This window comes from Zonotrichia albicollis, chromosome 2 (assembly GCF_047830755.1).
Source record: "Zonotrichia albicollis isolate bZonAlb1 chromosome 2, bZonAlb1.hap1, whole genome shotgun sequence".
NCBI lineage: Eukaryota > Metazoa > Chordata > Aves > Passeriformes > Passerellidae > Zonotrichia > Zonotrichia albicollis.
In genome coordinates, this window is record NC_133820.1 from 114,507,158 (window position 1) to 114,518,483 (window position 11,326).

The following is an 11,326-nucleotide window of genomic DNA, read 5'->3' on the forward strand; positions in this document are numbered from 1 at the left end:
GTTTCCAGAGTAATAACATGGAGTTGATGGGCCAGTTCAAGAGCACATAAACACTTCCAGACTCTCCCATCAGAGAGATGGGATTTGGTGGAATACAGGGAAGCTGTTTGCGAGCAGAACTGCCCTGGTGGCAGTGAGGTTTCTGTGTGCTTTCAGGGAGATGGTAACCAGCAAGCCAGAGGCAGCCACACAGGGCTCTCCCATTTTAGCTCTGTTTGGTGTTTTCTTTCCATCAGGTGTAGTGTACAACCAGCACATTGGTTTGATGAACACAAGCAAATTCTGCTGGGGCCTGTTGAGTTAACCTGTTGTAAAACAGGAGGAGGCAGCTGATGACCTGAAATGCAGGCAAAACTGATGCAGCCATGGCATTCAGCTCTCCCAGGATGGGAGGACAAGCTGCTACCTGAAAAGATGTACCTGCGAGGTTTTGTCTGAGGAGCTCAGACACTGCTGGCATGGTCATTTCTATCCAGACCTTCTGTAATGCAGTCTTCAGATTAAGGTTGCAAAGGAAAAGTATTTAAGTTTTGGCTGCCAGAAGAACTTTGCAAAAATTCAATCTGGATTGGGAAAGACAGGAACAATGCATAGGAACAACATTTTTCCATTATTAGATTTATTAGTTTATAATACATGTTACCAGGCAAGAAGCAATTTACAAGCATCAGTAAGGATTCAATTTTTTTCTCATATATCCCCCAAAGCTCTAAACAAAAACACCCCAAACAACTCAATCCCTTAATGTCTATAAGTGTTACAAAGTTTTAAGGATGCCCTAAGCTTTTAAAGGGCTGAATATTCAAAAGTAAGGCTCTAAGGTAAATTAGTAAGATTTTTGTTAATTACAGAAAAATCACAGGAAGAATATCCATCAGACCTTGACTTTTGCTCATGACTTCATTACTCTTCACTCTTTTCTCCCTGTATTGTCCAAATCAGGCTTTCTCCATACTAGGCCTGGGAAGATTATTCCCAAAGAGAGAAGGGTTGTATCTGCTGAGAACACTGGCACTTTGAAGAGAGGGGAGCACAGGGGGATTGTGGGAGAGCGTATGTGTTTGTGAGCATGTGGAGATGAGATTTACACCCATGTTCAGGAGATCCTCAACCAGAGGATCAGCCTTTTCCCAGGTCCTGCTCACCATAGACAGCCAGTTTGGCCCAAATTCTGGAAAAGGAAAAAGGGTTGCAATGCCCCATCAGCTCCTTGAAGATATTCTATGGAACTATGAGAGAACCAGAACATCTCTGGTTTTACTAGAGAATTCAGATGTTAATGAAGCAAAAGAAGAGTTGTAGCAGAAGAGGTTGGTAGCTACAAGGCAGTAAATTAGTAAAGGGAGAGAGGAAAGGTCACAAAAGAAGCAAGGTAATGAGGTGATGTTTAAAAAAGACTGCATATGGCATTCAGTGCCATGGTTTAGTTGAGGTGTTAGGGCATGGGTTGGACTTGATCTTTAAGATCTCTTCCAACCTAGTCATTCTGTGAATTCTGTGGGTAAAGCTGAGAGAAAGAACTAATTGTGTGAGTGGGGAAATGGGACTGAGGACATGGGAGAGGGCTGGGAGATGCCAGTGAAATGAGTCACACTGCAGAGTGACAGGAAAAGCAATGAGAAGTGAAACATCAGGGAGGTGTAGAAGAGAACATGGGCTTCTCTTAATTACATACATTTGGAGCTGAAAGACTATCAGAGCAAAAAGATACCTGTTTTCAAGACAATTCTAAGTGAATGTCAGGAAGCAGTTGGCTGTTTATATGTACTTTTTTCTTCCCAAACCTACCAAAAAGCTTGTTTTCAATTAAACAAGGAACATAAGGCTTTGCATGGCTCTGTAACACATAGGTGGTGGCCTCCTCTTAAAGGAATGCATCCACCACTGTCCTGCTGCAATGCTAAATATGCCTGAAATCCTCTTATGGTGGTTAATCTCTAACTTGGATCTTGCTACTGATACACTCCTATGACAAAGGTCATATTTCTAGTGACAAAAGTAAAGAAAGGACGGTAGTAACATGGTGCCAGCAATGCAGTTGATTTTACTTTTATTTTACAGCTTAGGGGTTATTCTAGCTAACAGGCTGCTTCTAGTCAAAACAGAACACAAATGCTCCCTCTGCTCTTCAGGGGGAGTGTTAAGATGGATTTTCTCCATGCATTCTAGCTGCCTGTGGATACATAACCTTTCTGAATGCTTGCTTGTGATGGAAACTGTTCACTGTGTTTTGCAGGTACTTCTGAACTTTCAGCTTCGTCCCGCTCTCTCCTTGCCTCTGATTTCTCTCCCATTTTCTTATGAGACTTGCTTTTTCTCAAATGCAATTTTTCTCTTTCTCGTCTCTCTTTTGCACCTTCAGGTTGCTAAAAGACAGGGAAAAAATAGCAGGGAATTAAAAGAGATTCCTACAAGAACAACAAAAAAGCTCATTATTTCATTTCACTGAGTAACAAAATGTTCCAGTAACTTCCTCACCAAGATCAGCTTTACCATGATGGGCTCAAATTCAAGGCCCAAGCCAGTCACCCTAAAGCTCAGCAAGAAGCAACACACATGCTTTGATTTTACTCTGTATATGATAGAAGGGCCACAGGCTCAGTGCACTTGAAGAGGAGAGCAGACAGGAGGGAGAAAGAGAGGGGCTCTGAGATTTCAGCCCAGACTCCATGTTTCTGTTCTTTCATGTGATCCATCTTCACATCCCTGATGACTTCTCAGTGCTGGCTGCAAAGACCTCACTGAAAACAAGGTCTGAAGGATTCTCAAAGACACATTTATATGAGAAAAGCAATATGCAGGGAAGGAGATGAATTACCTTTCCCAAAGTGTTCACCTGTCTGATCATGGTGGTTTGAATTGCACCCACACAGCTCTGAATGCAAAAAAAAATGCTCCATTTGAAGACACAGGTTTAAGCCCAAATTTCCTTTTAGATCTCTGACCTATTGCTCAGTTCTTTGAGATTCACAAGTCCTTCACATCTCCAAACTACAATTGTGACTGAGGGAATGGCAACAACTTGGTCTTCTTGGAAAACATTAAAATACAGCTCAACACATCCCACTGCTGATTACAGAGGGGCACTGGAATCCCTGCTTTTAGCTGGAACTGAAGCCATAATTAATGCATTGTGCTCACTACACCTAATCATACATCAACTACACTACTACTCACTACTACACTACTACTCATAGACTTTCTAGCCACAGGCATTTTTGAGAAATTATAAATGATATACCAGACAACCACTGGCGAATGCTGGCACATGAGGCAATGTAAATTTCCAAATGAAAGCAATTGAGTAGTTCCTGAAGAGGAAAAAGAAGATTAGGGAATGCCCTTGAAATTTTGACCATGGTGTAACAGTGCTGTCATCATCATAATTCTGCATATTCTTAGACAATTGGTCATGCAAAGACTATAATTATGGGACTGATCATGTAATTATGCTGCCTATTGAAAAGAAATTTTTCCCCTTCTTTTGCTGTGCAAAGAGAGTTGAAAACTACTATTCCATACAAATTGTCAGTGTCAAGAACCTGGAACAAAAAAAGGATATTTCCTTCTGTGGCTATTTGATGCTAATGTCAGAGTTATTCAAGCACAGCTCTTTGAATGGAGTGACAATTTGATGGGGTTTTCCTGATACTTAAAAGTGAGTTGGGATTTATTACCCTTTCTTCCATTGCAGGAAACAGCAGATACTATGCATCATAATAAAAATATATTAAAGTCTAGATAAAAATTGGCAATTGGCTATTTCATCAACACACACCAGACAAAATACTCACGGCTCTGGACAGAATGATGGGGAGAAGGATGAAATGGGCAGAGAATCCCCTGCATGCCCTTGCAGTTAAAATATGTTCTACTTATAGCAATTGCTGCTGCTGCAGCTGTGTGGTGACACTGCAGAAAGCAGATGGATGGGGTCCTGAGGGTAAATGAGAAGCCTCTCAAACACTGCAGTGTCTGGCAGTGTTACAGACAACTCCACATAGGTTAAGTCAGATCAGCAGCTGTGAAAAAGTGAGCTGGGTCTTGCAGCAGAAGTGAAGCAAACCTGGGTTTGTATTGTCATGTTTTGTGGCCACAGCCATAGAAACCTCTGAAAACAATCCCTCATGAGCCAGTGTGGTGTTTCATTTTGAGGATAAACATTCCTGAATAAGCCTGGACAGTAACACCACATCAAGAATCCTCACACTAATGATACAACTTCAACCTGGTTTGTGCTACTCGTAGTCATTTGAGACCATATAATATGAGAAATTCCAATTGGAATTTATTTCTGCACTTCCCCCAGCAAAGTCACAGCAATTACACAAAGGATGAAGCTGACTTGGTTGGTTGGGCTTTTTTTCTTCTGCAGTGATCTTATTACCTACCAAAGAAACTGAGCGTTTGCTTTTGAGGTGCAATTGCTTTTCAAAGGACTCTGCAAATTCCTGAATGGAGTTTGATCTCGTCTCTGGACATGAGCTGTCTGCTGAAGGTGTTCTGCTTGCCTTCCTGTGGCAGTGACATTTGACATCTTGGTCTTCTTGAAATTCCTTGGAGCCCCTGAGGTGGCCTGACGATGAGCCCTTGGCAGAAGCATGAAGTCGTGTTGTATGCAGGGAGGAAAGCTTGGCCTGAAAAACAAAAGGTCTTTGTTGATTATTGAATAGCAAAGCCAAACACACAAGACAGATTTTTTCTGCCACAGACACTCTCCCAAACAGTGGTGCAAAGTGAAGGATCCTCCCCAGAATTCTGTATCTTTATTTTTAAGTGTAGGAGAATCACATTACCAAGAGCTTGCTTTCTGGAGGCAGCAAGGGTAGAATTTCCTATTATTCCTGGGTTTGAGGATATAAGTTTTGGCACACAATGAACATTTCAAATATAAAGTGTGCTGGATCCTCTTAGTGTTCACTGATACAAAAAGGAACTGAGACTCCTCATAGCCTCAAAAACTCAGGCCTTGCACCTGGTTGCAGTTTCTAGGCAGGACTCTCAAAAGGCAATACCCAGCCTTTTGCGGCCAGATGAGTCAGGTAAGAGGTTTGACCCACGAGTGCTCCAGGTCTTATCAGCTGTGTGAGTTTAGAGTGTGGCAGCAACCATTTCTCACCTGGTTCTGTCAAGTTTTCAGCATGGTCTACATGCAGACAAGCTGCTTTGAATTTTCTACTGGTTTTTTGGGTACAGTTGTCTTGAACTAATGAAGAAGCACTTTCAGGGTACTAAGGGACACATCCCAAACAAAGAAGTAGTAGGAATCAGACTTCTACACTTATATTTGCAGGGCTGAAGTCAGAATGAGTAGATAGTTGTTAGGTTTCTGTGTGATTCAATTTTCCAAGGCCTGGCATGCATCAAAAGCTATTGATCTGCATCAGCTGTGTTTAATTGGATGCCTGCAAAGGAGATTAAACTGATACAGAACTGCTGTGGCCTGTGCAGTCATAAATTGGTGATTTTAGAAAGGGACAGACCTGTAGAAGAGAGATGTGAGAGGACATCACATAGCTGGGGATATCCTAAACCCTGTTGATGATTTTCAAGATGAGGATGAACACACGTAAGATGCAGATGGTGAAAATTGTGAGAGATGGGAGGTACTGAAAATTACACCCCTGCAGGTGTCAGATTAAAGCACCCCAGGCACCCAGCTGCTGGCATACATTTTTGAATGCATATATGTTTTGGACATTATGAGGAATTTCTCCACAGAAAGGATGATGAGATATTTGAATGGACTGCCCAGGGAGACTCCAGGGTGGAGTCCCTGGAGGTGTTTAAGGAAGGACAGGACATGGCACTCAGTGCCATGGTCTAGCTGAATGGTGGTGAATTGGTCAAAGTTTACAGTCAATGATCTCAGGGGTCTTTTCCAACCTATTTGATTCTGGGACTCTGTTTTGTATAAGACTGGCGCAAGGCCTTCAGCTACAAAGTAACCCTGAGAAGTTCTGCTGGCTTTAAGGGAGCTGTGATTGTTTATAACAAAGGAAGGTTTATCCCACCAGTTCTGCAATGCTTTCTAAGAAAATCCTTACACTCAGTGCAGGGTTTGTGGTGTGTGTATTGGTTGTTTTGTTGTTTTAACAAACAGGGGAAAACTAAAGCAACTGGGTGTAGTGCTCACATGAATCTACAAACTTTGGACTTCCAAGGACCTGAAATATGTCCTGCAGACAACTTCATTCACTCTGAAGTTGTGTGCAGGACATATCCCTGCTCCTATAAATGTACTGGCACAACAAGGACCAATGCAGCCTTTCTCTGGATAGAGAGGCTGTGCATTCATATGGCTGTGGCTGCATCACGTTAGACAGGCTTGATGAGAGATGCTGAAAATAATAAATCTTGCACCTGACAGAAGTACCTAATATTTGAAAATACATGGTACTGGTTCCATTTTTTTTTCCAGGCATAAGCTTACTATGTCCAATATTATGGACTGCCTCTGAGAGTAGTGTTAATGATTTCTGCTGTAGTATTTTTACTTTGGTTTCAAACCAGTCAATACAGCTGCAAGTTCTGTAAGGTCATATTGTATTGTTACTTTAGAAAGCATCAAACAATCACATTGTGCTCGAGGGACAGGAGCACACATGCCATGCCAGGCTCAACAAGCTAAATGTCTTCTCTGACATTTTAATGGCATCAACATATATTCTTTCCTGGAAATAAAAGTTGTCTCATGGTAAAAATCACTGGTATCTGTTCCTAGACGGTTTGGGAAAAAAGCCCAAACCAAACACAGGAGGACAGCTGAAATGGGGTATTGTGTTCTATCAATCTTGTTTTGCATAGACTGTAAATGTTTTCTTTTACTAAGACATTTCTTTTTCGTTTCCTTTCACAGATAGAATTACAGTTAAGCCCTTAGCAAAAAGACTGCAGTTTACCTGCTGATATGGCAGCAATGGTCCAGAAAAGGGACAAGCTTTCCTCTGAAATGGCCATCTGCCTCAGTGGGCTAAGGGTAGAGATACACCAACAGGTCTATGCAATCATATTGCTGTGACTGTGCTTTCTCTCACAGTGCCTGTTCATGATACATTAAATTCTCCACTATCAAAATGAGGATTTTTTGCCAGTAATGGGAAAGCCAGAAGCACCAAGGGATCTCAGGGATTGTTTGTTATTCCCACTAGTACTCCTTTTTTCTATGTTGGGCAAAGGCAACCCATGTTCAGTGTATCTATCTACAAAAGAGCTAATCTTCTGCTAATTGCCAATCTCAAACACACAAAAGGTACACAAACAAAAATACTTCACACAACAAAAATTGTTGTCAGTATAACTTGTCTTATCTCTTTCTCAGTTTCTGTTGTAGACAAGTTAATTGTTTACATCTTTTGAGCTTGATCTGAGAGCTTGCACAGCTGTCAGTAAGAACATTATTCTTCAGTGTGTCAGCACAAGTGTTCATTGTTTGCTGGAGTTTACACAATGACCCGAGTATTTTAGGGATATTTTGGAACATCTGACATTCAGATGCTCTCCCATGGCTTCATTCCCTTCCGAGAAGCTTACAGACAAGCATATATTTCTTTAAAATATTTTGATCTGGCCTTCAACTGGTCTATAATAACAACATTGTGGTAGATGTTCAGTTTAAAGTTTAGTTTAAATTAAATGTCAGTTACTTCAACAGCAGTCATTTTTTCTGCTGCCACTCCTAGCAATTTTCTCCAGTGAGCAACAATGTCTGTTTGAAGGTGGATCCATGTATAGGGCTGTAAACTTCTTATCAGTTCTCCTTTGTCTCTAATCTTTTCCTTAGAACATAATGTCTGGGAGGTAAGATATGTTCTGAACCTAAATGATGTAGAGTAACTGGAATGTGACAAGGAAAGTCATAGCTGGAGGCTTCAAAAAAGGTATCACAGTTCATTTGTCTAAAGTTTGCCAGGGGAACAAGTTAAATAAAGGAGATGGAAACAGCTGACTTAATTATCCCCAGGCAGCTTTTGCATTTAGTGTTGGCCCACAGCAACACACAGAGCTCTGGGCTTTCCAGGACAGTGGAATTACATGTTGTTTTAGCCCGACAGATTGCAGTTACATGTTTTAGCTTGACTTGCAAGTGACCCCATGTAGGATGAATATAATTTTGCGTTCCCCTCTGCAAAGTGTGAATGACAATAGCAAAAGCATTTTGCAAAGCTCATCTCAGTGGTGTTTGTGAGGTATACAAATATACTGGGAGGGGAAAAAAATGAAAACTGTTGTTGGTTTGGGAGCTATTCTTCAAAGCTTTATCCATACTCAGGATGGGGGCTGTACCATGATAGGATACCACAGGAGTTTATTTTTGTCTTTAAGGTGGAAGCAGTGGCTTGGATGTCTCACTATAACACAGGAAAAACCACAATGACCAACACAGCAGTTTGGAGCTGAAAGTGGTTTTCCAGCAGAACCACCTTTTGTGCTCCCTGAGAGCACTTTACAATGCAGCATCAAAGGCTGGGGGTGCTGAAGCAGTTCCCATGGGCAGGACTGCTCTGCTGCTGGTGCCCTGAATAAAGCCTTGGATATGAGACCAAGTGAGCTGGCAGGGCTCTTTTGGCAGTACCCTTGCACCTGCACAAGGAGCTTTTCCCAAAGCTGTGCCAGAACTTGCTGACTTGATTTTAGACAGTGGAGTCATCTTGATTTTCAGTGCTGAGACAGAAGAAAGACTACACTGTGACCCGCTGTGGAGGTTTTAGCTTTCAGAAGAGATGCACTCTAAGCTCAGTTATTATTCCTCCTGATAATTAGCACTGTTCTGATAAAATGAATACAATGTTTAAATAACAGTGCCAGTGTTTTGAATCTTACAACAGTTATAATTTGCAATCATGAATCTTACAGTAGTTATAATTTGGAGTAACTGTGCAAAACCCACACATCCAGATGCAATAGCTCTCAAGTTACTGTTCTCAACAAGGAGATGCTCTTTCTGGAGGTATTTACAAGGCATCAGTAGTGCCCATTTGTTTAACTTCTGGCTTTGGTTAGACAAAATGTACTACTGCTCTTTACTACTAACTACTCAGCTTCCAAATCAAGAGTTCATTTCAAAATGTATCTGCAAATTATAAAATCCCCAGACAAATATTCCTGTCTCATTCCTCCAGTCAACATCTGGCACTGAGAAATAAAGCAGTTAAAAGTTACAGCCTCTATATGAAACCAGTGGAGCAAGACAAATTTGTGTGAAGCATTAATGTAAAGGTCAGATGTAATTAAGTATACACAATATCTTTAGCTTGTTAAACAGTAACATCAAAAAGTCATAGTCTTTCTGTCAGCTAACTTAATCTAAATTCAAGGTATGGATTCAGGAATGCAAGTATAGCAAAGTGTGTGAATAGCTATTAGCTAACTCTTTAAATAGCTTTTGAACAAACAGAATACAAGGACACGCTAATACAGACACAAATATACAAGATGTGTTCAGCACCTTGCTGAATGGAAAGAGATTTAAAGTGCATTCTTACACTCCAGTTTCTCTTGAGGCTAGAGAAATCACATATGTATGGATGTCTGAGTGAAAAAAGTAAAATACAGTAAAATTAATTAATCTCCTTCCCCTCCCATTAATAAATGTGAAGTAGTCAGCATTTTGATGGAATACAGCAGCAAAGCTCTAGCTCAGTCTGTCTTGCAATCTGTGGCTGAGGTGAGATATAAGAGTAAATAACAAATGTGGCTGCTCAGACCAGAAGTTATGAATGAAGGTTATCTCTCCAGCCTGCCCATGAATTCAAAGAGGGAGGAAGTGGTTTTGGACTCGTTGGTTTTCTTAGCCAATTTTTTTTTTGGAAATGAAAAATCCCACAGCTTAGAACTTGACAGCTGCAGAGAAGAACTTGCAAGGTGGAAACATAGAATGGCACAAAAAAAAAAAAGTTTGGGAAAGATTATCTGCTCCTCCCAAATATATTAGCATTTGCTTCATTGTAGCCATAATGATCTAAGGATATAAGTAAAAAATGGTTTGTAAGGAAACATGGTATCTTTGTTAAGACAACTGATGTAGTTGGAAAAAAAAGGAGACAGGTTAGTCTGGACCACCTAAATGTTCTTTTAAAAGCTGAAATGAAGGAAACAATCTTTGAATAAAGAGAAGACTATGAACAGTTTTCAGTTTAACCTAATTTTGATAATCACTTAGTTGTGTGTGGCCTTCTGCACATGAACCTGCTCCTTTCCCAACTGTTTGGGTTTAAGATTGTACTTCTACCCTAAAATCTTACTTCACAGTTTAGTAAGCTTTGTAATGTGTTGTATAATTGTTTTCAGAGTCAGATGCTTTAAAACAGGAGGGACTGCATCCTCTAGCTTAAAATAGAAGTTACATTTACCTGAAAACAGGTAAGTCTCAAGGGGTAAAGGGTGAAACTTCCTGGAGACAATATAGTTGCATAATTAGGTCAAAACCCTTTTAATACATATGGAATTACACAGTTTTTTGCATGAGAACAGCCTTGTTAGAGGCAGTCTTTATGTATGCAGGTGCAAAATGTTTTGATGTCTACCAGGTTGTGCTGAGCAGCCAGAACAACACTGTAGCACATAGTTAGGCAGCTATTACACATTTCTCCTTACATTTCTGGCCCTATCATCACTTTTCTTGGAGTTTGCCAGTTTTCTGTATGCCAAGATCCCAGAGCTTGACCCTATCAGACAGCTAAGCTCAAAAAGCAACTAGCAGCTACCAGCAGGAGCTGAATTTACTTGGCAAGGTGTCCCATTCTCCTCATACATCCCTGGGGCTGTGCCTCAGGGGATGGAACTCACATTTATACATACACCAGTGCACACACAGAGAAAGCTGCACACAGCTTTTACCGGCAGGGATGCTCTCCTCTCACTCCAGAGTTGTGGCTGACGTTTCTTGTGGCCTCTGCCTTCCTTCTCCTCATCGATCAAGTTGTGGCCCCAGAAGCTGCTCATCCATTTTGCAAAGAAAATATCATCATCTTCATCATATTCCATGCACAGATGCTCCAAATTTGGAGGAGGGGGGGTCTCCCAGCCAGACAAGGCAAAGCCAGACAGAGGTGAAATTCCGCCACCAAGCCAGTAGCTCCACACTGTTCTGCCAACAAAGGAAGCAGACACACAGTTTCAATCACTGTTTCTGCACTCCCTCCCCAAAACCCGTCCCACTGCAGCCCCAGGCACTGTCTAAACATAAAGTCAGCCCTTTCTCATCTCTTTTCAACTAGGTTTCCTTTAACCTTTCCATTGCAGAGATGTCCAATATGACATTACCCCAGGGGGTGGGTGGCAGGGCTGGGGCTGCTCCCTGTGCTGCTCTGAGTGCCCCAGCTGT

General features: G+C 41.3%; 1 protein-coding gene across 1 annotated transcript; it reads right to left on the reverse strand.

Moving 5' to 3' along the window:
* Positions 1–2,033: 2,033 nt before the first annotated feature.
* On the reverse strand, positions 2,034–11,071 carry LNP1 (leukemia NUP98 fusion partner 1). Its single transcript, XM_005487128.3, has 3 exons — positions 10,840–11,071; positions 4,392–4,637; positions 2,034–2,366 (listed from the first exon to the last, which is right to left on the reverse strand). The coding sequence occupies exons 1-3, from the start codon at positions 10,984–10,986 to the stop codon at positions 2,166–2,168; spliced, it is 594 nt and encodes a 197-aa protein (XP_005487185.1). The 5' UTR covers positions 10,987–11,071; the 3' UTR covers positions 2,034–2,165.
* Between the last annotated feature and the right edge of the window lie 255 nt (positions 11,072–11,326).

Excerpts from the sequence above, each read along its gene's own strand:
- LNP1 (XM_005487128.3), bottom strand. The coding sequence starts at position 10,986 with ATGGAATATGATGAAGATGATGATATTTTCTTTGCAAAATGGATGAGC. Across the intron at positions 4,638-10,839 it reads AGAGGAGAGCATCCCTGCCG|GCCAAGCTTTCCTCCCTGCA; the intron begins GTAAAAGCTGTG and ends TTTGTTTTTCAG. Across the intron at positions 2,367-4,391 it reads GCAAACGCTCAGTTTCTTTG|CAACCTGAAGGTGCAAAAGA; the intron begins GTAGGTAATAAG and ends CCTGTCTTTTAG.